General features: G+C 42.3%; 1 protein-coding gene across 6 annotated transcripts; it reads right to left on the reverse strand.

Moving 5' to 3' along the window:
- Positions 1–807: 807 nt before the first annotated feature.
- cnot10 (CCR4-NOT transcription complex, subunit 10) lies at positions 808–25,170 on the reverse strand. 6 transcript variants are annotated; one of them, XM_038710322.1, is made up of 20 exons: positions 24,962–25,170; positions 24,054–24,122; positions 22,918–23,009; positions 22,507–22,668; positions 22,212–22,362; positions 17,093–17,229; positions 16,557–16,640; positions 16,392–16,475; positions 13,221–13,338; positions 12,845–12,988; positions 11,616–11,821; positions 11,205–11,326; positions 10,698–10,877; positions 10,028–10,108; positions 7,999–8,112; positions 7,747–7,877; positions 7,631–7,663; positions 6,628–6,755; positions 3,922–3,997; positions 808–1,223 (listed from the first exon to the last, which is right to left on the reverse strand). In XM_038710322.1, the coding sequence occupies exons 1-20, from the start codon at positions 24,975–24,977 to the stop codon at positions 1,063–1,065; spliced, it is 2,289 nt and encodes a 762-aa protein (XP_038566250.1). In that variant the 5' UTR covers positions 24,978–25,170; the 3' UTR covers positions 808–1,062. The 6 variants fall into 6 exon arrangements, with proteins under 6 accessions (XP_038566250.1, XP_038566251.1, XP_038566248.1 ...); XM_038710323.1 differs by having other exon boundaries at positions 6,628–6,752; positions 17,093–17,232; XM_038710320.1 differs by having other exon boundaries at positions 17,093–17,232.

The raw sequence follows: 25,170 nt of genomic DNA on the forward strand, positions 1-25,170 counted from the left end.
CCTTCCTGTTCCAACATGATGCGCACCAGTGCACAAAGCAAGGTCCATAAAGACATGGATGAACAACTTTGGTAGAGAACTTGACTGGCCTGCACAGAGTCCTGACCTCAACCCGATAGAACACCTTTGGGATGAATTAGAGCGGAGACTGTGAGCCAGGCCTTCCTCCAACATCTGTGCCTGACCTCACAAATACGTTTCAAGAAGAATGGTCTTCCTGAATATTCACATTCCAACCTGCTAATGTGATAAAATTAGATAATCATACTATCATGTATTTTCCCTGACTTGTCGTCCCTTTAACCAAGATCAGTCATCCCTTTCATCTATAAAAAGGTCATCAGTGCTTTTATCTCCTCCAGACTTGATCTTATTCTGGTATCACCAAGTGAAAAATCCAAAGACTGCAACTTAAAGAAAATGCTGCTGCCACATTCTAATATAAGTGAACACATCACACCAATCCCTGCGCTGCTTTCCCGTTAGTTTTAGAATTGATTTATTACTAGTTTTTACTGCCGTGAATAGTCAGGCTCCTGCCTCTACCTGTGATCTGAGGTAGAGATGAGCCCGACTGCTGCTTCAGGTGCCTCTGGGAGGGCCCTACTAATGGCTCAAAAATCTCAACGCTGTCACTGACAGCGACTTTACTGTCTGGTCCCTCAGCTGAGGCAGGCAAACTCAGTACGCTCTTTTAAATCTTTTCTTAAACCTTTATTGTTTTATATTTTATGTTTTGAATTTAATTTGGTGTCTTTATACTGTAATCAAACTGTGACCCAAAAAACTATAGGCAAGAGTCACACATGTCATACAGTAAATAAAATTTATTATCATTGTTGAGACAACACACAGATTCCTCAGTCAAATGGAAATAAAAAGTCAGCTGTTCTCAGTCCCTGGACACTGCTGTAACTGAAGTTCTTCTCTCCACGTCAGTCAGCAGCCACACCTGCATTTCATTTGGCTCCTGATGCTGAGGGGAAGCAGCTTTATAAATATCAATGCTCCTTGGGTGTGTGGTGTGCGTGGAGGGAGGGGGGTACAGGTGGATGTAGAGGCTCATTTGCGTTGAACTTGTGTGAAGGATGAGGGCAGCTGGATGGGCTGGACAGATTGGAAGGGCTGGACGGTTTTCTTGCGGGAATCTGGGGAGACCCTCTGCACCACTGTCGGCAGCAGCTGGTTCCGTTTGATGATCTGCAGGGCAAGCTGGGTGTTTCCTGAAGACACACGACAGGTACAGGGATTATCTCCAAATTTTTACCCCTCACTCACATTCTAAACAAAGGAGCATCAGGTAGTAGACCACATCATTCAGCTGGATTCATTCAGGCGCTAATTCAAGTCCGACCAGACAGAGATGAGTGCTTGTCATTACGATACTGGAGGATACTAACTAATATCAAAATGATAACTTCCTTGATCTCCAAAACTGATTAAACAAAGAAACAACAAAGATCCTCGTATGTACCGCTGTGTATTCAGCGTGACTAAATGCAAAATGCTTTGTGAAAATATATGTGTATAAAATGACCAAAATGAGGGTTTGAATAAAAGGTTATCAGATTTAAAGAATAATAAACAAGACAAGACTCTGTTTTTGAAGTTGGTCATACAAAAACAGTGTTTCCTGCATAGAGATTTACGAGGTGGCAGGTTCGGTCAGATTTGGTTCCGCCTCCAGCACGGTGTCTTCATATTTTCTAGTAAGTGTTGCTCTTTGTGGATTTCTGCCATTTGTAACTTCAGTTGCGGCATTACACAGACGTCGTACTCAGCACAGCGCACCAGGAAAGACGCTGCAAAACTTCCAGAGGAAGAAAAGAGCTGTCTGATTGGCTGGACTGCAGCTCAGGGTGCGTTTCCACCCGCAAAAACAATCACTAAAGAAAACAAAACTGTTCCATGTTGTAATATAGTTTTATATTGACAGGAGGCAATGCAGCTGCAAACGCTGCTCTGTGCGCCTCTGTGACTGAATGCCGTCCTATACACAGACTACAAAGCAAGAGTGTGTTTGTCTCCACCGATGAAATGTGACAAAATAAAAAGTTTCCACTTTATCTAATAGAAAAGTTCAAACAGATATCTGTAGAACATATTAGTCTGAGAACATGTCGACATACTGAGAAAAGGCAAATCATTTCAATAAGTAAATAAAATAAACAAAATCCATTATAAATGACTTGTAAAGGTGCGGGAGGGGATCACTTAAAATACAATTACTTTAAAGAGGCTTTCCCCCTCTCCTTTATTGAGTTATCTCTCTTTTTTGTGCAGGTAACAGGTTTGCAAAGTGAAAAAGCCCAAAGTTCAGCCCAAAGGGAGTTCCCATCTCCCACAGAAAGCTCTGCTCTGAACTGAAAACAGCTTGTTTGTAGTCCAGCCGCTTCCCTTTCATCCCTGTGACGTCACAGCAAAATGTGCGTCATAATGCTCGCCAAGCGGCTAGTCACGCCCTCAAAAACACTGCTACACCACACAGTAGCTGTGTTTCCATCACAATTTTTTATGCACATTTTGAAGTGTCGCATTAGAAAAGCTTGATGGGAAAACGGCAAAATTCGAGAAAATAAATCCTGAAAGTTTTTAGGCTCACTTGAGGTGGTTTTTGCCTTTGTTGAAAAAGAGTTAATGCGCTAAATGGAAGATGGAAACACTTTTGCCGAATAAGTTCTAATGTAGCGAACTTGATCACGTCTGATCAGCCGTTTCCTCTGTTAGAGTCTTGACAGATATTCCCATAATGCGCAGAGACATGGCTGGTAGCTGGTTTGTCCGCATGAAACACATTCCTGACGACCTCTCTCCGATTTTCTAAGATCAATGGTCCTCAGTTCCACGCGACAGGTTTTGTTTCTGGTTTGGAACCCATACGTCTCATTTATTACAGCCATGTGTAACGTCAACTACTGACGTATCTACGCTTGCCGTTGCCTGGTTTATTTGCTCCAAACCAACTGATGGAAACGCATCTAATTCTAATAAACTTTTTTGCAACACTTCAAAAGTCTGTTTAAAATTCACATGACATTTGGATGGAAACATGGATACTGACAAGACATCCGCCTGCTGCCTCTCCTCTCCCTTCCAAACACTAGCTACCCTCCAGGCAGTCAGTGGGCATAAAGTTGTTACTGTGATGTAGAGACAGAGTTCAGTTAAAACTTTATGGATGAAAGATCCTTTTGTTACAGATTAATAACTCACCACTCTGAAACTCCAGTCTATGTTGCTAAGCTGGTAAGGGGAACATGTACAGCTGAACCGAAGCCGTTTACCGGCTTCTCACTGACCCGCCCTATTCTGCTTCTGATTGGCTAGTAGTCCTTAACTAGGAACTGCACATGAGCAAATCCCAACAAAGATCATTTAGAGACAAGATGTATCACTCCATAGCTAAAACGAAATCTTCAACACAGGGTGAAAAGAGGAGCTCCAGCAATGTGCAGTATGACAAAAAAACTAAAAACAACAAGGTGTTTTTTGAAAATGAAACCATGGAAACCTGTTTTGGTACAGCCCCTAAATAAGATTATGAACCTGAAAATGAGCAGAATACCACCTCTTTAAAATTCATTTTAAAATGCTTCAAAAAACAAGAGAACTACAGAAGTAATATTTCCCCAGCAGAACATTAAGTTTCAGTATTTTATGTTCTCAGTCTCAAAAAGAGATTTACCATGTCACGTGACATACTAGGGCAATACAGAATTTAATATCCAGGAATTCACATCAGCTAAACTTATGCTCTAAAAGCAGCAACATTCAACTACACTTTCAGCACAACAGACTGCTGGTCTGACACCATGAGGGGAACTGAGATTAGAAGAATCCTCCTTAAGAGAAGTTAAAACTTAAAATCGCTCAAAGAATTATAGAAAGTGTGTGTTAGTGCGTGTTTGATGGAGATCTGACCATTCTGCAGCTCTAAGTAGACTCCCAGCAGGATGGCTTCAGGTGGAATTTCCTTGGTGTTCACCATAGATGCAGCCTGACAACACAAATCACAGTTGGGTAAATTATTATTTCACTGTACAATATTTTGAACAAGAGAGATTGTAAGAGCCTGACAGATATGGGTTTTTGGGGGCTGATGCCGATATTAAAGTTAGTTGCACATTCATTTTATTGATCATGTGAAAGTTTAGTAGCAGCATTCAATCAACAACTGCCTGTCTGAGCGGAACAGGGAGAACACGTCTCTGTTGTGTGCACACTAGGGCTGGGGCGATTCATCGGCGTAATCGATTACGTAAATACGTTGACTCGCATTACATGCGTCGAAGCGTCACTGCAGCCTGTGTTAGTGGGATTCCCCCGGACAAACTCCAGCTACAAGGCCTTCAACCGTCTGAAGTTTGGGAGTATTTCAGACAGACACTCAACAACATGCTGCTACATGAGCTCTGTGAACAGGAAATAGCTTCACTGCAGCACAACTGCTGCCCATGAATACGTGAAGCAGCATGAACACGAGAAGCGAAAGTATCCCGGTGCACTGACGGCAGCACCGCAAATCCTGTTCGCTTTCTGTCTCCACACGAGCACGGCACATTATCAGCACGAGGACACGTAGTCCGTTAAAATGGATTTCTTCATCGCCTTCATGTTAAAAGTCATTTCTGCCCCGCTGCTGTCATGGTAACGTAACGTTACACCGTGTGTCATCTAACGCCGTTTCATGTTTTCTGTTTATTTAACGGCCACGTATGAGCGAGCAAACAGTTAAATCTAACATTAAAGACGATCTGTGACTGTCTGCACAGTCTGTGAATGGTTTCAGTTGTTTTCTTTGCCCCACACTGATGTATTTGATTATTATACTGCATTACTCAATATTGAAATAAACCCATGTCACAAACATTTAAAGTTTGAAGTAGCCTAATTAATGTCTGTTAGTTACCACAACATCAGTGACGTGGAAATTTGATTCATTCAGTTTTTGATATTTATTTTGGATAATTGGTGTGTTAATTGAGTAATAGGCAACTTTTCTTTCTTTAGAATAAACAAAAACGTAGATTAATCGACTCATCGAAAAATTAATTAGATTAATCGATTTGAAAAATAATCTATGTACAGCCCTAGTGCACACTACACAGTCCAGTGCTGCACTTTCCGTGTTCCGCCTTTTTCGTTCTGTCAACATTATGTTATCAATTAATATTCAGATAATCGCTTATTGACATGTATGGATTGATTCAGAGTCGTCCAAGTCTGCATCGCAATGCAACTAAGAATCAATTTCCACATCTACTTTTGCTAGATTAGCGACGGATAAAATGGTCGGCATGGTCTGTGAATTAGTCATGGCTGTGTTTTGGGCATAACTTGCAATAAACCAATGAAGAGTGTCATCTCCCATTCCCTTTAAAAGCTAGGTTCGCCTGTACCATGGCGCATTGCTGTTATAACGTCGGATGAATGACACATTGTAAAAAAATAATAATAAAATACTAGGGCTGACCCCAAATAGTCAAAGATTCGATGCTTCGATGGGCAGAGCCTGATTCGACTGTCAATGTCACAGATGATACCATTTTGGCTATATTGGGGAGCTGAATGTCTCATTTTACATCGAACTACTGGTTTACATTTAATGCTGTAAATAAAAATGGGAAAAACTTTCAATACACATTTTTAAAGAGCGTGAATAAATCCAAAATTTTAACCCTAACCCTTAGGGGCGTTGGTGCGCTTCAGCAAGGGTGTGTGTGGCAAACGAGGAAGAGACCATCAGCTGTGCCAGTGTTGTGCTGAGTTGTTTGCACTTTGTGGGACGTTCGGATCACTAATCACCACTGATGAACCACACAAAGAATATTATATCGTTTTTAAACATTTAATTGGAATAGACCAGTGAGGAACCGCAACGTGCGTGCTGTGCGGCCGAGAACAGCATGCACGACGCGGTGCTGCACAAGACAGTTTAATGGCAGGCAAGCAGAGAGAAAAGCGTCAACAATAAGCCTCAGTTCAGCTGGAGGTGTACAGTGTAAGTTACAGTGAGTAATGAATAGAGACTACAGCTCTGCAGTTTCTTAAGATTAAAGCGGAGCTACACCCTCACGCCGCCACACAAAATCATATGATTGGACTATCACTCGACTATAGGCAAGACTTGACAATTCTGATTCGACAATGCAAATCCTTAGTCAGGGACAGCCCTATAAAATACAAATAAATAATGCAGACTCACAGCAGAGAGAGAGAGCTCATGTGGACGAGCGAGTGAGCCTTATGTTATTCTGCAGTTCTGTGGTTAATGTGTGTATGAACTCCACTGCAGACTGGATTCTGTTAACAGTGGTAGGCAGACAGATTATGGGGTAGTGTTTGTAGAATTTTGAGGAAAATAATGAATTTCATCCATTTTGGGATAAGGCTATAACGTAGCAAAATGGGGAAAAGTTAAAGTGCTGTGAATACTTTCTGGATGCACTGTATGTATGCATGTAAGTATGTATGCATGTATGTATGTATATGACTGGTTGCTATATACTCATCTGATTAAAATGTTCTTTATAATGTGTTTTTTTTTATAAAAAGGCGTGCGTTTCACACGTAGATTGATAAGTCATTAACGATGGCATTGTCTATCGGCCCAATCCTAATGGTTACCTGATGCAGGCATTTGCGGGCCTTGTCGTACTCGCTCCTCAAGCAGTAGGCACTACCCAGGTTGAAGAGCATCATGGCCCGAGCTGATGTGACACTGCTGGGGTAACACTGGGGAGTCTGCTTCCCTGCTGCATACACACAGACACAGACACACAGACACACACACACAGGACAGGGAGCTTTTATAGTAAAATCTTTGATACTTATTCTTTTGTCTTAATATACAGCTTCAAATACATCAGAATTTCATTCTTACTATAATTATTTTGAAATTCCTGTTAAAATATCCTATGTCAATGTCAATTTTATTTCTATAGCACATTTAAAAACAACAACAATTGACCAAAGTGCTGAACAGGGTCACAGGGAAACAAAAAACATCAGAAAACACATCAGAAACCAGGTTAATGAAGGTTAAAAACTACTGCAAAAAGGTGCGTCTTAAGCAGTGATTCAAACATTTATAGGGTCTGTGCAGCTTTAATATGCATGGGGAGGCTGTTCCATAGGATGGAGGCGCCCACTGCAAAGGCTCCATATGCCCTTATTGTTTAGCCTTGATCTCAGGACATCCAACAGCAGCTGATTTGTTGACCTCAGTGTTCTAACTGGAGAATGGTGCGAGATCAGCCAGATAAGGTGGTGCCAGACCATTTAGGGCCTTAAAAACAAGCAATAAAATCTTAAAATCTATCCTATAACAGACAGGTAGCCAGTGGAGGGAGGCCAAGACAGGCATTATGTGTTCACGCTTTTTTGTTTTTGTTAAAAGGCCAGCAGCTGCGTTTCGATTTAAAAGGTCTTTGGGAGGAAGATAGGCCTTTATTTTAGCTAGAAGTCTTAACTGGAAGAAGCTGGTCTTGACGCCTGCACTGATTTGCTTACTGAAGGTAAGCAAATCAGTGCTTCTGTATCTTGGTGTCAAAAATAACACCAAGATACAGGTGTGATTACATTAATGAGATAAAAATCATGCATAAAGGTTTAAACGAGGTAGACTCACAGGACTCGACAGGCTCGTCTCCTTTATCAGACCCTGTTGAGAAAAACAAACGAAGGATTAAGGATACAACATATATGATTCAGTCTTGTTTAGAGTAATGTGTGAAACCCACAGACCTTGGTCTTGCTCGCTGGTCAGAACTCCCATTGACACGTCGCTGACATTCTCTGGGTTGAGGTGAGCAATAGCATCAGAGATCCTGTCTAATGAGATGAGGGCTTCAGCAGCATAGAGGTGACCCAGGAACCTGAACACACAGCAGGAGAAGGAAGACAAACACTGCTCTCAGTGTGGGCATTTGTGGCTGCAGTAGAAAGACAGATGAGGTGAACCAACAGCTGGCTTTGAGAAATACACCCAACACTTACTTGAGGGATCCAGACACCTTGGTTTGATGGAGTAGTTTCTCAGCATGGTTTAGAGCCATCAGGTTGTCTCCCAGTCCTAACGCCACATAGGCACTACAGGCCAGAATGGAGCACCTACACATCAAACAGTTGATATAAGTGATTAGTGTACAGCACTCTGGGTTCCACGGGTTATTTAAAGTTGAGTTATATACCTTTTTTGTGCATGTAATATCTTTGCAAAGTGAAAAAGTCCACCTCAAAGGGAGTTCCCATCTCCCACAGAAAACTCTGCCCTCAATTGCCTGAAAACAGCTCATTTGTAGTCCAGCCTTTTCTTCGCGTCATAATGCATAATGCCATATCATTATATTATGACGATATGGCCAAAAATGTTATCACGATAAAATGTTTCCTATCTTTGGATGTCGATAATTATTACAATAAGTATCAAATTGTTTTTTCTTTCATGTTTAAAGGCTGATTTTTACTCCTGAGTGAAAGTTGATGAAACCTGATGGTTAATTGTGGTTTAAACTTTTGACAACACTTGATGTCAAACATTGGACCCCTTCACAAATCTGAGGTAGAACATTCTAAACAATTACGGAAAAAATCATTGTTAACAAATATGCATGAGTAAAATTAAGTAAAAGCTTTTCTCAGTCCTTTTTCCTCAACAGAATAAACATCTTAATAAAAAAATTAAGTCTTAATACGTGTATGATTTAAGTGAATAAAATCAAACCTTTATTGAATATTAATTGAACATTTGTTTTATTGGTATTGAAAAAAAGTTATATTGCAATAATTATTGTTTTTGTTTTAGTGAAGACGGGCCAAAACAACGGACTTTAGAAATAATGACGCAGCCGCTCACGCTCGGCTCTCTGATTGGGTCTGGCAAAGCAGAAACACAATGCTGCTGACCGGGTTTTTGACTTCATATTTTTATTAAAATATTATGTACAGTGCAAACACCACTATTTGCCTACACTTGTACTGTGCATGTCGCTGTTTTCTTTTGCAACTCCTCCCAGTCTGTTTTCCGCCGCCACACTCCCATGTTACATTAGGTAACAGTCCCAGCTCGTTATTGGTGCATGCAAACAAAATCTGGTCTGATGCTTCGTCAGTATTTATTTATTCCTTCGCCAAATCTTCTGTAGCTACGGAATAGACCATCTGCTTCATGTTTAAACTGGCACGCGCATGCCCAGTGCACCTGAACGGGTCCTAGCTGTGTGTTTTCAGTCGTTTTAATGTAGACGGAGATCAACTCAGAAACGCTGCTGTGGACAGAGATCGTATTCATTTAAATTCTCTGTTTGTAAACTAAAACGGAGTAGTGTGGATGGGGCCTGAGCCTGGTTTATTTGCTCCAAACCAACTGATGGAAACGCATCTAATTCTAATAAACTTTTTTGCAACACTTCAAAAGTCTGTTTAAAATTCGCATTACATTTGGATGGAAACATGGATACTGACAAGACATCCGCCTGCTGCCTCTCCTCTCCCTTCCAAACACTAGCTACCCTCCAGGCAGTCAGTGGGCATAAAGTTGTTACTGTGATGTAGAGACAGAGTTCAGTTAAAACTTTATGGATGAAAGATCCTTTTGTTACAGATTAATAACTCACCACTCTGAAACTCCAGTCTATGTTGCTAAGCTGGTAAGGGGAACATGTACAGCTGAACCGAAGCTGTTTACCGGCTTCTCACTGACCCGCCCTATTCTGCTTCTGATTGGCTAGTAGTCCTTAACTAGGAACTGCACATGTGCAACTCCCAACAAAGATCATTTAGAGACAAGATGTATCACTCCATAGCTAAAACGAAGTCTTCAACACAGGGTGAAAAGAGGAGCTGCAGCAATGTGCAGAAATGACAAAAATATGGTGTTTTTTGAAAATTAAACCATGTAAACCTGTTCTGGTACAACCTCTAAATAAGATTATGAACCTGAAAATGAGCAGAATAACACCTCTTTAATGTTACTGAATAGCAGAACTGAGGGCAGAAGAGAAAATCAGAAGAGAAGTCTCATTACCTGAGGTTTTCTACCTCTTGTTTTCTGAGAGGAGACGATGGAGCTGCCGACAAGAACTTATCAGTCTCTTGACCTTTCCCACTGCAAAACACACAACAGCATTCATCAGAATGATCATCAGATCATAAACACTGATCAACTGTGAAAAGGGTGATTATGGGCTATATGATGTACAGTACTGATATGATGAGTTATTATAGGTTAAATAGAAAACTATATTCCAGTCTATGGAAACCCATTTACAGTTGAGCACCTGTATACAGCAGAAACACTCCACTGATTTTCAACTGGTCTATATTATGACACACAGTTAAAGTTAAATACTGTGATGAATTAAACGCTAATGCAGAACACATTCACTCCCACACCATCTGTGAATCAGCCAATACATTAATGTCAATTTGTTTTAAGTACTTGCTCCAGTGAAGCATGCGTTGTTATATGTATAAGTAGCAAGGTAGGGAGGGAACGTGATACCTCCAAACTTCCCTTTCAGGAACTGATGTAGAAGGGCGAGGCATGTTTCTCAACAATGTTCCAGAGCGTACAAAATTGGAAACTGGCTGTCTATACTTAATCCTAGACATCACCAGATGGTGAACAGCTGTTGAGGTCTAAGGTGCTCTGATAGTATGTTGTTTGTTTGGGTGTGATTTTGTGTGTGTGTGACCTGCAGGCATCACTGTTCTCGCTGCCGCTCTCGGTGCTTCCTGACTGACTGGAGCTCTTGGAGCCGTTCTCTGCCTTGGTGTCCTGCTGCTGGTGTTCAGGCAGCAACAGCAGAGCGTTCCGCAGGCAGATGGCTGCAAACTCCATACTGGCTACTGGTATAGCTGCTGACTGACCCTCACTGTACAAAGCACACACACATTCAGTACAGTATTTTGCAAGCCGTTTCCCTCTGCCTAAAGTCTTTATGCTACGCTAGGCTAAGTGACACCCAGCTCTATCATAGTTAATGCACAGTCATGAGATATGTAGAGACAGACATGAATAGATCTTCTTACTTCTGGCAAGAAAGCAAATGTTAAAGATTAACAGCATCCTTTACACTATCTAAGAGTGTCAACAACAACAACTAACATGAAGCATTGCTGCCCTCTGCTGGACAGTAAAGGTTAATGTCTACATCAGTAGTTTCACTTGTTCTGTTGGACTTGTCGGAGCTGACACTGACCTGTAGATAGTATTCTGGGTAGACTGGGATGCCAGCACAATCTTGCGATGGTAGCCCTGCCCAACAGTAGACTGAACTATACCTTTTTTACAAGGTAAACCTTTGCTCTCCTGCTCCGACCCCTGTAAACAAACAAAGAGACCATGAAATAATTTAAGGACATAACTTCATTGTTCCAGAACTTAACCCATATTAAAAAAAAATCAATTGCAGGAGTTTCAAGGTTGTCCTCTGTAACAGCAGATATTAACACTGACAAAAGCGAGAAAATATATATATAAAAACACATGCAAAATGACAACACGTAATAAAGTAAAAAGCTCCAGTAAGGCAAAATGCTGAAAAAATAAAATCACTTGAATATGAAACAAAGCTAAACTGAAATCAGGAACTACATCAGTTAAATCATACCCCCTTGTTAGCAGAGATGCAGCACTCCGCAAGCCGCAGCCACAGTCGAGGGTTGGAGTGGTAAACCTGTACCGCCTCCATCAGACACTCAAATGCTGCCAGAGGCCTGCCAATGTGCAGCAGCTGAATCCCGCAGTTATACAGCAGCTCATATCGCTTGTTGGCTAGTAGAGCACACATGGGGATACCTGTGAACTTCTTAGCTGCTTAATAAAAGTAACAGAAGAAAGGGACTTGTTACTTTTTGGTGACCCACATGTTATAATCCAATATATTTTTCTAATTGGTTTAGTTCAATAAATACACAATAAGATAGCATGGGTGTGCACTTGATACCATGCACACCTATGCTGTGATTCCAACATTTTTGAAAAGTAACAGAACAGATGTTAATATATTCATAGCTTTCACGTGATGTCACATTCCAAGGAAAACGCTCCCTTGGAGGACAAAAAACAAAACAAAAAACAAAACAAAAAAAAAGACATTCTTTTCCACTGCCTGCCAACCAGGAAGCAAGTGGTGCCCTGTTACTTTGAGTTTGTTACTTCTGCGTTGCCAAAATGCTGGATGGTAGTTGTGCTTTCAGATGCACTAATCAATGAGGAGACAATCATGAGCTGTGTTAGGTGAGGGATTCCCTACAAGGTAAAAGTAAACATTACCACAGTTGAGCGGCGGCAGGGACCTGGCGGTTTTTAATGGTGGCAATAGGCTGCGGCAGCGAGTGTTGTATATGGATCGTAAGTGCTCTGCTCTTCTCATATGAACAGCCTCCGAGACAAGCATAAACGGAAGGCAGTCAATTGATAGTAACCACGGCCACGGCTTCTGTATTCCTTCATAGCCTAGCTTAAAGTAAAATGTTAGTAGGCTGTATTATATATATATTATTCATACAGCTGATAAATCTAGTCAAGCAAACGCCCTCCTGTTAATGTCCCGGTAACTGTTCAATGAACACACATATTTTAGGGAAGTCAGACGGCATCTTCTTTTTGTGCTGCGCAGGGGCGGGCGTGTGCGTGAGACGAGCACGGCCACGACAGTTTCACAGGAACACGCCCGCTTGTCGCTACTGCTGTCGCAATTCCCTCCCCTCCCTTCCTACACGCTCGCCTCTCATTGAAAATGAATTACGAGGCGCGAAAATCGCTTCCCGTGTGAAAAGGCATTTATATGTAGATGAGTGTCAACAGACTCAGTCAGGAGACAGTGCTTTGACTCACATTGTCCGTTGTCTCCCAGTTGTGTGCAGGTGTGGTCGTTCTCTTGCAGTGCCTTCTTGAAGTAGAAAATGCCTAGGTTATGTTTCCCCATTGCAAAGTGAATGCAGCCCAGATTGTTCCAGAACATACATCGAACACATTCACCTGAATGAGAGAAGTCAGGACATGAGCACAATCCATCATCTAGCACATAAAAATCATCAAATGTGACTGCTAAAGATACATCTCTAATGAAGACGTCCACAGCACCATTTTGCCAATAATGACACATTAACAGTCCTAACTAGGCTTAGTCAAACCAAAATTAGCTGTATGGCTTTTTGACACTAAGCTTATAGAGGATGCCATCAATCTTGAGAGGTACAGCGGTTCTCACCCGTCTTGATGGGTCCAGGATGCTCTGCTATATTGGAGCTGTTCAACAGCTTCACTGCTTTCCGGTAGTTTCCCCTCAGGTACTCAAAATTACTTTTGAGGAAGAGTGAGGGTGCAGACTGAGGGAGGGGAAAGGAAACAAAAGGTCAGAAAGATAACCAGCAGACGGGGTGTGCAGTGATGTCACTTTTGAAACCACCCCCATCAAAACTTGTTCTTTTGTTATAAAGTTGTAGGTTTGTACACCAAGTGAGGCCAGGCTCCAGAAGCACTATGCTCTGGTGGCAGCATAAAAAAGGAGAAAGCTTTTCATTGAAACATTTTTTAATTGTTTTCCAGGAAAACAATTACTAAGCGCAGCAGGAAGAGCCATATGGAGCTGGTAGTAAGAGCTAAGCAGCCAGGAGCAGCTGCCGTCAGAATATCCGTGTCCGTTCTGGAAACCGTCATCACATGTATGGCCATTTGTAAGAGTTTGTGTGGTATTTGTGTTGAGCTAGCAGATCAGAGATGCTCTAATGTGTGCGCGTGCGCAAGTCTGTCTATCATGTGATTATCATCATTCTGGCCACTGGCTGACAAATACCAACTAAAGCTAAATTAAACAAGCATCTAAAATACACAAAGTTAAACTAAAAGCTAAAAGGTAACCTACGACTCAATGACTTGTCAATTACAGATAATCCCGCCCTGAAGCTTACTTGGCTTTCTGGTCTATTTTCGTCTAAATGGGACCATAATTTACTAAATGAACATCATGTTGTATTGAAGAAGACTTGAAACTAGCGACTGAGACCATAAACTAATTAGGAAAGTGTTCACTGAGGTAATAAATCAGGTGAGAAGTAGGTATTTCTAGTACAGTGTTTCCCATACGTTCATTTATTTGTGGCGGCCTGCCACAATAGCAACGCTGACTACCACCGATTGATTTTCAATATTTTTTTTTTTTTACTATGCCTATTTAAAATCGTATTTGACTGCAGAGCGCTGTAGCGCATTCACGCAGCACATCTTCTCGCTCTGCCCTCTCTCTTTCTCACTCACACGTCCCCATCTCTCTGCCTCTTTCTGGTGGAGGTGTCTGTTTTTACATTAACAGTGCACGTTGGCCGATCAGATACTGTGGGTAGAGCGGACATTCCCGAACTCCTTAGTTATTGTTCTTGGTGACTTTAACATAGGAAACCTCAGCCATGAATTCCCCAAATACAGACCGTTCATAAAGTGTCCAACCAGAGAGGGGAACACTTTGGATCACTGCTACACCACAGTAAGCAGTGCCTATCACGCCGTCCCTCGAGCTCCACTGGGACACTGACCACGCCATGGTTCACTTGAACCTGCATACAGACAACAACTAAAAATTTGTAAACCTGTAGTGAGGACATCAAAGCAGTAGACCAGTGAAGCTGTAGAGAACCTCCAGGTGTGTTTGGACTGCACTGACTGCTACCAACAATCTGGATGAGTATACAGAGGCTGTGACGTCCCACATCAGCTTCTGTGAAGACAGCTGCATTCCAACACGCACCAGGGTGAGTTACAACAACTAAGCTCAGACAGCTGAGGTTGGAAAAGGAAGAAGTGTTTAGGAGTGGAGACCGGGCCAGGATTAAGGAGTCAAAGTACAGGTTTAACAAGGCAGTGCGAGATGCTAAACAGCTGTACGCAGAGAGACTAAAACACCAGTTCTCAAATAATGACTCTGCTTCTGTCTGGAGAGGATTCAGACAGATCACCAGCTACAAACCTAAATCCCCCCAATCCATGAACAACTCAGGCCTTACCAACGAGTTGAACCAGTTTTACTGTCGCTTTGAAAGACAATGGGACAGACCTGACACCATCCCCTGTCACACCACTGATCGGCCACAGTCCACCATCTCATCCCCCACCTCCTCCCCCTCTCTTACCATCCTAGGGTGGGATGTCAACAGAATGTTAAGGAGGCAGAAACCTCGCAAAGTAGCTGGACCGGATTCTGTCTCCACATCCACCCTGAAGCACTGTGCCAATCAGCTGTCTCCGGTGTTCACAGACTTTTTTTATACCTCACTGGGAGACATGCCATGTGCCAACCTGCTTCAAAGCTTCCACCATCATCCCTGACTCCCTGACGGACAGGAAGCAGCATGTCAAGATGGGAAAACATCTCTCTGACTCCAGGACCCTGGGAGTCAGAGTGGGAGATCGACCATCTGGTGACCTGGTGCGGCCAGAACAGTCTGGAGCTCAACGCTCAGAAGACCGTGGAGATGGTCGTGGACTTCAGAAAGAGCCCACCCCCACCCTCCCCCATCATCCTGTGTGACTCCCCAGTCTCCACTGTGGACTCCTTCCGCTTCCTGGGCACCATCATCTCCCAGGACCTCAAGTGGGAGCTGATGGTGCACTTCTACACCGCCATAATCGAGTCCATCCTCACCTCCTCCATCACCATCTGGTACGCTGCTGCCACTGCCAGGGACAAGGGCAGGCTGCATCATTCACTCTGCAGAGAAGGTGATTGGCTGCAATCTTCCTTCTCTTCAGGACCTGTACGCCTCCAGGACTCTGAGACGTGCAGGAAAGATTGCAGCTGACTCCTCCCACCCCGGACACAAACTGTTTCAGACTCTCCCCTCTGGCAGGAGGCTACGGTCCATCAGGACCAAAACCTCTTGCCACAACAACAGCTTCTTTCCGATGGCAGTGGGCTTCCACAACAAGGCCCAGGTCCCCACTGTCTGTGACTCATGCCCCCCTCCCCAAACTCACACACACACACACTCATACACTCTCCTGACCACACACTTTACAATGCTCAACTTGTGTCTATTTTTTTTCTATACTTGTAATTTTTTTTTGATCTCCTTACTTTTTATATATTACTATTTATGTTACTAAGGCAAATTCCTCATATATGAAAATGTACCTGGCAATAAACCCGATTCTGATTCTTTTTGAATCTGGGCAGTAATTAGCACAACTGCTCTTCAACATTATAGCAGTCATTTAAATATTTGTTCCATGTGAATGCATCGTGGCAGATGTTGTCTGTGCTGACATGTTATTTGCTCAGTGGGGAAGGACCATGATGTTTTCTAATACAATGACATAATTTGCATATCATATATATGATATCCCCTCCCAAATGATTGAACGATGTTATGAAATAGCTGAGACTCACATTCCCTGCTGTGTTCATCACTGATTTGATCTCCCTTTTACAGGCCTTGGAAGATTTCATCTGGATGTAGGCTCTCACTTTGTACTGTAAAGGAAACAAAAATCAGACAGTCACCAGAATGGAGAATGAAATAAACAGTGGATGTTAAAATCTGTCAGCTCTTGCCTGGTGCATCTTTGATTTGGCTGCCTCGATCATGGCTGTGAACTCTGCCTTCTGGTTTGCTCCATCTTTGTTTGAACTGTTGTTCTGGAATCAAGCACAGCACTCAATAAACCGTAACCGCTATACTGAAATGAAATTTGCTTGTTTAACTGACTTCTTGATAGACAACACATTCACTTAGTGGCCTCAGACACAACTACATGACTAAATAAAGAATTTCTGTGGCAGAAAGTAGTTCAAATGAAAACTGTTGACAGAGGTCTGTGTATTATCCAGTTTTTTTAATGCATCTTCCAATGCTGTGATCATCACTGCCACACTAAATCCCATTCACCTCCATTTAATTAGGATGAAGGCAGAAATGTCAGAGGCAAGTTTCTTAAATAAGTTTGTTGAACAGAGAACGTGACATTAGTGATTTACCGCAACCACAGATCTCAGCAAAAAGGTTAAGTAAAATGTTACCATAATGAAAATAAGAGCAGGTTGTGTAAAACTGTAATTTTCTTTTTATGACAAGGTAGTGCAGTGGGTACCTCTCCTTTTCCATTCTTGTTGCTTCCTTGGACAGACACTTTGTCAAGCACAGCCAGCAGATGGAGGGCCTTCTCTGGCTGGAAGGTGAGCAGGTACAGATCCACCAGCAGGAAGCACACAGCCTGAGCAAACTTCTCTTCTAGAACAAATACCACAATGACTCCATGCCAAACTCAAAGCTGACACATGGACCCTTATAAAATCTCAATATATCACTGTTAGAATAACTGGAATACTGTGGTGTCCTGTCCAGTCCATCACGCAAGGTGAAATTTTAAAGTCGCATGACGCTGTGTTTCAATAGAGCCAGGACCAATATCAGTATTCAACATCAGAGTTGAGATTGTCCGGACCAATCTCAACTCTGCGATGGCTTGCTCAGCAGCAAGCCACCACGTGTTTCCAACTTCCACTGTTGTTGGTGTCAGTGGGCATCCAGAGTTCTGCGACACTAGGATAAAACTGGACATAGCTTGGAGAAAAGAAAGTAAGGAAGTTAAATTACCTTGTAAGTTCAGTAAATGTGTGTCACTTAGCTTACTTGATTCCAGCTAAGCTCTTTACCTTCTGTATTATTCAAGCGATAAATCAGTATGACCAACACAACATTAGATAGTTTAAACATACACAGTTCTTTCTTGTAGGCGAGGCCTGTGTTATGATGAAATTAGTTGATGCATGAATTGCATGAATTATTATTCTGAGCAAAGGTGGAGAAGAAATATTAAGTTATAATATGAGAAAGATAATTTGAGAGTCATGTCATTAAATAATCTGATATATCATCACGTAGGCCTACCAAGTTCACCAAGGTGTTTCATCCACCAATTATCCATGTGTGTGACGCAGGTGCCTTTCACCACAATACACTAACCATACTACACGCGTCTTTCTTGCATTTTTCTTGTCCGCCAAAGCAGCGGATGGCCCGACGATTTCAACCACGAACACCACCAAGTTACCAGCGGGTGGCGGTTGCCACTGTGACACTAAAGTTTCTGTAGTGTCAGCTTCTGCCAAGATTAAGGCCGTTGTACAGCGTAACGTGCGATGTTGATGCTTCCTTTGCAGACGGTTTTATTCTTGTGTGTCATGTGACCAGTGTAATCGCAGCATTTGAGATTAGAAAATCTCGTTTGTCATATCGCGATAATATCGCAAATGCAATTAATGGCTCAGCCCCAATTCCAGCTATCACTGTACTTTACTGTGAACAAGTTAGCATAGCACAGGCCTGATCGACCCGAACTCCATTCAGAAAACAAGCATTTTAAAAGTGGTTGTCTTGCTGACAAAAAGGACTGGATGATATGACCAAAAATACTAATTCATTCAACACTTTACCTCAATTACAATTAATAAACGATTATTCAGTTTTGGTATTTTTTGCCCTCATAGTTCACTGAAAAGGTTTGTACTATAAATATGCTTAACTCTTAAATGTGGGATACTTTTTTCGATTCAGATGTCAAAACTCGATTATGTAAATGTTAATTTATAGCTTTATGTTGACTTGCACATAACCGACGTGTTGCCCTTATATTCAGCACATAGTTGCTGCTGAATTATGACCTCCGCAACTAAAACTTCACATGATCATTAAGATCAATGCGCAACTGATGATTTTCTCTTGCCCACTGGGCGAGCAACAGTCAATGATGCGCTAGCTTACTCTCCTAATTCTTCAAAGGACATCTACATGACAGGTGCTGCATTGGTCTGAATGCACCGTTCCAGCTTGTTTTTAAACAGATGGCTTGCTTGGTGCCACTTGTAAAATGTATATTTTAAAAGCTTATTATTATGTTTTTATATTTCTCTGTAAATAGCAGTGTTAACCATGTTACTTATAATATTCTTTCTCAGCCTTGGAACTCAAACCATTTTCTGATGCCCCAATAATATAGCCTCTCTCAAAATAAGGACCACATTTCCCATAAACCCTGTTACATTTATGCAACCTTTACAAGGCTGTCACGCCTGCACAGTAAATTTAGCCGCTTTAAAATATTTCGGGACAGAACAAATCTCAAACACTTGAGACTTTTATTTATTAAGTTATTAAAAGGCAAAACTACACAAAGAATAGCACTGTATTTTTGTTTATGGATCGACAAGTCAAGTCGCGTCAGCTCTTTGCCTTCAAACTGGTGGAGGCAGATGGCCGCCCACCCTGAGCCATGGTTCTGCTCGAGCTTTCTGCCTCTTAAAAGGAAGTTTTTCCTTGCCTCTGTCGCCTAGTGCTGCTCTTGGTGGGAACTGTTGGGCTTCTGTAAAAAACATCATAGAGTACGGTCTAGACCTGCTATTTTATGAAAAGTGCTCTGAGATTGTGATTTGGCGCTATATAAATAAAATTGAATTGAAATGCGAGTCAACTCACGTCAGGTCCTTAGGCAGAAAAACTGATTTTAGAAAGTCTGGCCAGCAAAAAAACAAACAAACAAAAAACCACATCAAATGCAAATTTTTACAAATCGGATCCAAGATACATTTGGAGATGGTTTGAAATGCGATTCCAATTGGATTTCTACAGATGTGTCTCAATCTGGCAGTTTCAACCAGACTTCTAAGTTTCTTTTGGGTCACTTCCAATGCAACACACGACGACAACATCAACTCCAGAGAAACAGAGGTGCATCAGCGTGGCTGAGCAAAATTTATGCTGCATGCTGTCAAGTCGTGTTGCAGAACTTCTACGCCGAGTTTGGTACGACAGAGAAGTTCTGCACGGTGACTTGACAAATCCATTGCTTGGAGGGTAAGATGAAGGATCTCCATTTCTCATGCTCCCGTATTGGAAAGCCACCTCAAAAAACATATTGCCAAAGTTTTCGAACCCCCCTCCAAATCACTGAATGCAAGTGTTCCAATCACTTCCATGGCCACAGGTGTATAACATCAAGCACCTAGGCTGCAGACTGCTTCTACAAACATTTGTGGAAGAATGGGTCACTCTCAGGAGCTCAGTGAATTCAAGCGTGATACTGTGACAGGTTGCTACCTGTGCAATAAGTCCATTGGTGAAATTTCCTCACTACTAAATTTTCCACGGTCAACTGTTAGTGGCATTATAACAAAGTGGAAGCCATTAGGAACAACAGAAACTCAAAGTGGTAGGTTACATAAAATCACAGAGTGGGGTCAGCGCATTCTGAGGCGCACAGCGCGCAGAAGTCACCAGCTTTCTGCAGAGTCAATAGCTACACACCTCCAAACATCGCGCGGCCTTCGGATTAGCTCAAGAACAGTGCATAGAGAGCTTCATGGAACAGGTTTCCAAGCTGCCTTACATCACCGAGTGCAATGCAAAGCGTCGGATGCAGCGGTGTAAAACACGCCGCCACTAGAGCCGTGGAGAGTGTTCTCTGGAGTGACGAATCCTGCTTCTCTGTCTGGCAATCCGATGGACGAGTCTGGGTTTGGCGGTTGCCAGGAGAACGGTACTTGCCTGACTGCATTGTGCCAAGTGTAAAGTTTGGTGGAGGGGGGTTATGGTGTGGGGTCGTTTTCCCCGGGTTGGGCTTGGCCCCTTAGTTCCAGTGAAACGAACTGTTAATGCTTCAGCATAGCAAGACATTTTGGACAATTTCATGCTCCCAACCTTGTGGAAACAGTTTGGGGAAGGCCCCTTTCCTGTTCCAACATGATGCGCACCAGTGCACAAAGCAAGGTCCATAAAGACCTGGATGAGCGAGTCTGGTGGAGAACTTCACGGAGTCCTGCACAGAGTCCTGACCTCAACCCAATAAAACACCTTTGGGATGAATTAAAGCGGAGACTGTGAGCCAGGCCTTCTCATCCAACATATGTGCCTGACCTCACAAATGCGCTTCTAGAAGAATGGTCAAAAATTCCTATGAACACACTCCTAAACCTCGTGGACAGCCTTCCCAGAAGAGTTGATGCTGTTATAGGTGCAAAGGGTGGGCCAACTCCATATTAACCCTACGGATTAGGAACGGGATGTCATCAACCTTTGTGTGCATGTAAGGCAGGCGACCCAAAACTTAGGTAATATAGTGTACATAGTTACTGACACCTATGTCGTTACAACAGCAAACCATGCAGATGATGTCTGATGAACACAAATCTGATCACCTGCAAACAGTGCGGACAGTCAGTCTTAAAGATCTGATTTGAGAAACAAATTTGATTTGCCTGCAGTCTGAACAAAGCCAAATAGTCAGCAATTTTCATCCAAGTCTCAAATCTACAACTAATTATTTTATAAATATGACATAACATTGTTTGCAATTTATACAACTGATCAAACAGCTATGGTATAAAAAGAGCTGAAACACTGATTCTTTTCATCACCATCGATTATGTTACTAATTGCATTTATTGTGAGAGATGTCAAAAGTAATGACAAATGTCCTTCAGTCTTCATCACATCATAGACCCAAATTAATGTCTTCAAAATACAAAATTTTGTGAGCCACAGCCCCCCCCCCAAAAAATTTTTTTTTAAATTTCAATATTTAAAAAGCAGCAAATTTAGTAATAGTTAATAGTTTTATATTTATGTACTTGATAAATTATTTTAAATGTCAAGCAAAACTGCAATGATCAACATCTCAGCAACAGACTTAGTAGGGCTGCCTGATTATGGTAAAAATAATAATCACGATAATCACGATAACTGACTGACTTAGGAAACATCATGCTTTTATTTTACTTTTCAAATTGAATGCTTCCTTTTTTAAATGGATTATGCTTATGTTACATAACGCTGAAATTCAACAGTGGTGTTCGTCGGGAGATGCAGTTAGTTAAACTAACGGTGAGGAAAGTATAAATCCGCTATACAGACAAGAACACGGTGGATTAGCCAGTAGCAGAAGTTATAACCCGTCATCTTGGCTGGAGCTAAAGCAAATATAACAGCTGCTGAGAGAGTGTCACAGGGCATCCCTGTGAAGTAAAGGGTGTGCTGGATTTATAACAAGACAAAACGAGTGTCATTGCGAAACAGCATGAGGCACAATAATCGTTTTAATTGGATTAACTTGTTTTTATAATCGTTGGAAGCCAAAGTTGAAATTGTGATTAACATTTGATTAATTGCGCGGCCCTAGACATTATTAAAAGGCCATGTAAAACACAATAACATACCAAATGGTTCCAGAAACTGGTAGAGCCTCTCTCCTATGGAGATGGATTCAGAGAACTGTCGCATATGATAGTGGATGATAGCTTGATTGTAGTACAGCAAGCTATTTTCAACATCGTCCAACCCATCAGCGTCCTCTGCTGATGTGTGCACCTGAAAGATAAAGATGAGATGTTTGATGGAATCCAAGCTATCATGAAGAAGCAAAGGGCTGTGTTCATCTAGAACTTTCACTGAAAACAAATTCTACATGAACTGAAAGCATGAGAAAAACACCACCCACATTTCAATAATTACCTGGTTCTTCATTGCCATTAGAGTCTGCTTCAGAGCCCCTGTGGTAGTCTGACCGCTTATGTAAAACTCTACAACAGCTTTATTCATGGCAATCTTGTAGTCCTCTTTGTTAAGCTCTTGCAGGGCTTCAAGGTGTTTGAGAGACTCGTCATACTTCCCAGCCTGTGAGGAAAATAGAGGCCCGTTAAGCCAAATTTGGAAATTGCAATTAGCATGACTCCATCTACACTTGGACCCTCAGAAAAAACATTTCAGAGAGGCAAAAATGCTTCAAGAAGAGCCAAAGAGGAGGGATCCCTCCTCCAGTACGGAAAATCTGACTGTTGTAAAGAAGAGCAGCACTGTAACACGAGCAGACTGACAACAACCAAAATTGTTGGACTACATTTGAAAAGCAACAAGATGATTTACCGAAAATGCTTTATATGCACTGGCCGCCACTTCCTTCTCTTGGTCTGTCATTCCAGGGGAGGATGAGCTGTCATGCTTCACCTCATTTTGTTCTGTTCAAAAACGAAAGAGACAGAAAAAAGTCAAACTTACATAACATTGGTCTCCAACCAAGGCTAAAAGTGCAATAGGGATGAGCAGTGTTGACAGCCTGTGTAGACTGAAGCTACACTTAGTGGCCACTTTATTAGGTACACCTTTCTAATCTTTGCCGCTGCTCCTTTGCGTCGAAAGGAGCCATTTGAGGTGGTTTGGGCATCTGGTAAGGATGCCTCCTGGACGCCTCCCTAGGGAGGTGTTCCAGGCACATCCAGCTTGGAGGAGGTCTCTGGGAAGACCCAGGACTAGGTGGAGAGATTATGTCTCCACACTGGCCTGGGAACGCCTCGGGATCCCCCAGTCAGAGCTGATTAATGTGGCTCAGGAAAGAGAAGTTTGGGGTCCCCTGCTGGAGCTGCTGCCCCCACAACCCGACCCCGGATAAGTGGATGAAGCTGGGTGGACCTTTTTAATCCTGCCTTTGCTCACAGAACAGCCTGACCTCTTCATGGCATGGATTCAACAAGGTGCCGGAAACATTCCCTAGAGATTCTGCTCCATGTTGATATGATAGCATCACACAGTTCACTGCAGATTTGTCAACTGTACATTCATGTTGCAAATCTCTCGTTCCATCACATCCTAAAAGTGCTCCGTTAGATCTGGTGACAGTGAGGCCATTGGAGTGAACTGAACTCTTCGTCATTTTGGTTGAACCATAGACAGTATATTGCTGGACGAAGCCACCCCGCTGATTGAAGCCAGTTTTGGACTAATAAAATACTAAGACATGGCTACTTCCTGTTGGCACCAGCGTCTACTGCGCAAGTTTCATGGCTGAGTGTGTTTGTTTATCTCAGATCTTCACAGTTTGATCAGCCCACCTACAAGGTTCACCTGCCAATAGTTTAAGATTTACAGACAGTTTATAAACTAAGCAATACGGTTACATCTCTCATGTGCGACAGGATGTCACAGGGTTTTGACATCATTTTTAGGCCTACATGGATCCCTCCATGCAGGTTTTGGTCGGCTTCACTGTTCCAACTGTGGCTTACCCCTTGGGTTGAACCAGCTTGAGATGAGGTCTGCTTTTGATTGCATTCTCCTAGTTGCTGCACACACACCTGTACGAATATACGGGCGATCACTGGTTGTTAAGATTGGAACATTTTTGATGGTTTTGAAAATCACAACAAAATATTCACCACACCAGCAACTGAAACTCTTGGCCATGTCTGCATGATTTTATGCATTGACTTGCTGCCACAGGACTGGCTGATCAGATGTTTGCATTAACGTTAACCAGCAGATGTACCCATCGGTGCCTAGCTAATAATACCCATTAACATCATTAAAAAAATCAGACATGATATGGTGTCGCACCCAAAACGTTTGTTCTAATATCACATCAAATTTCAAAAATCTTTTCAGTCCCCTCTTCAATTCAGCATGCATTTAATTTGAGTAACACTGACGTTACCATCTTTCAGTTTCACGCTGTTTGTTTTTAGCTAACGTTACTCACTGTTGACAGAAGCGCGTGGGATTAAGCTACATATTCTTACTGTTTGGTGGATTGTATGTGCGCCGAAATTACCAAAAGACGTTTACGACTATAAAATTAGACGTCTGAAGGCATGTTTAGATCGTTAGTGTTTGTCGATATGCAAGACATTCTGAATGAAGTTCTGCCTGCGCATGTCTTCAGGCAACATGCATCTCGGCTAGGCTAGTGTTCACTGGGACAGGCGTTCAGAAAGGAGTTTACTTGCGTGCTAAGGCTACAGAGCGCAACATAACCTAGTGACCAACTGAGCTTTACCTGAGTGATCCTCTTGAAAGAAATGACCATTTATTACAGACACATTTCTACAAAAAGTGCATCAGTTCAATGAGTTCAAGCTAAAGTTAGCTCGAATTGACCATAACTAGCTACCCAGCTAGTGTTAGCTGACACACTCACCTGTATTTTGAGCCATTTCTGGGGCCTTTCAAGGACAGTTAGAAATCCTATATTTGTCGTTCAACTAAGATTAGAATGACGTCGGTTGACCAGCGGGGGAAACGTTAAAAAGTACACGGGAATACTTCTCCAGCGTATAACACAGAAGATGGGTAGCCGAAATCTTTCTGGACCGCTCTAACAGATTCTTCTTTGCTGTTACAGTTTGC

This window comes from Micropterus salmoides, unplaced genomic scaffold (genome assembly GCF_014851395.1).
Source record: "Micropterus salmoides isolate LMB-PRFRI ecotype aquatic unplaced genomic scaffold, ASM1485139v1 Ms_hic_scaffold_11, whole genome shotgun sequence".
Taxonomy (NCBI): domain Eukaryota; kingdom Metazoa; phylum Chordata; class Actinopteri; order Centrarchiformes; family Centrarchidae; genus Micropterus; species Micropterus salmoides.

Bases quoted from the DNA above. Each gene is read 5' to 3' on its own strand.
- cnot10 (XM_038710320.1), bottom strand. The intron at 23,010-24,053 runs GTAAGCCACAGT...GTTTTTGAACAG, and splicing joins AAGCTGGTTCAACCCAAGGG to AACAAAATGAGGTGAAGCAT. The intron at 10,878-11,204 runs GTCAGTGTCAGC...TGCTTTGTACAG, and splicing joins ACCCAGAATACTATCTACAG to TGAGGGTCAGTCAGCAGCTA.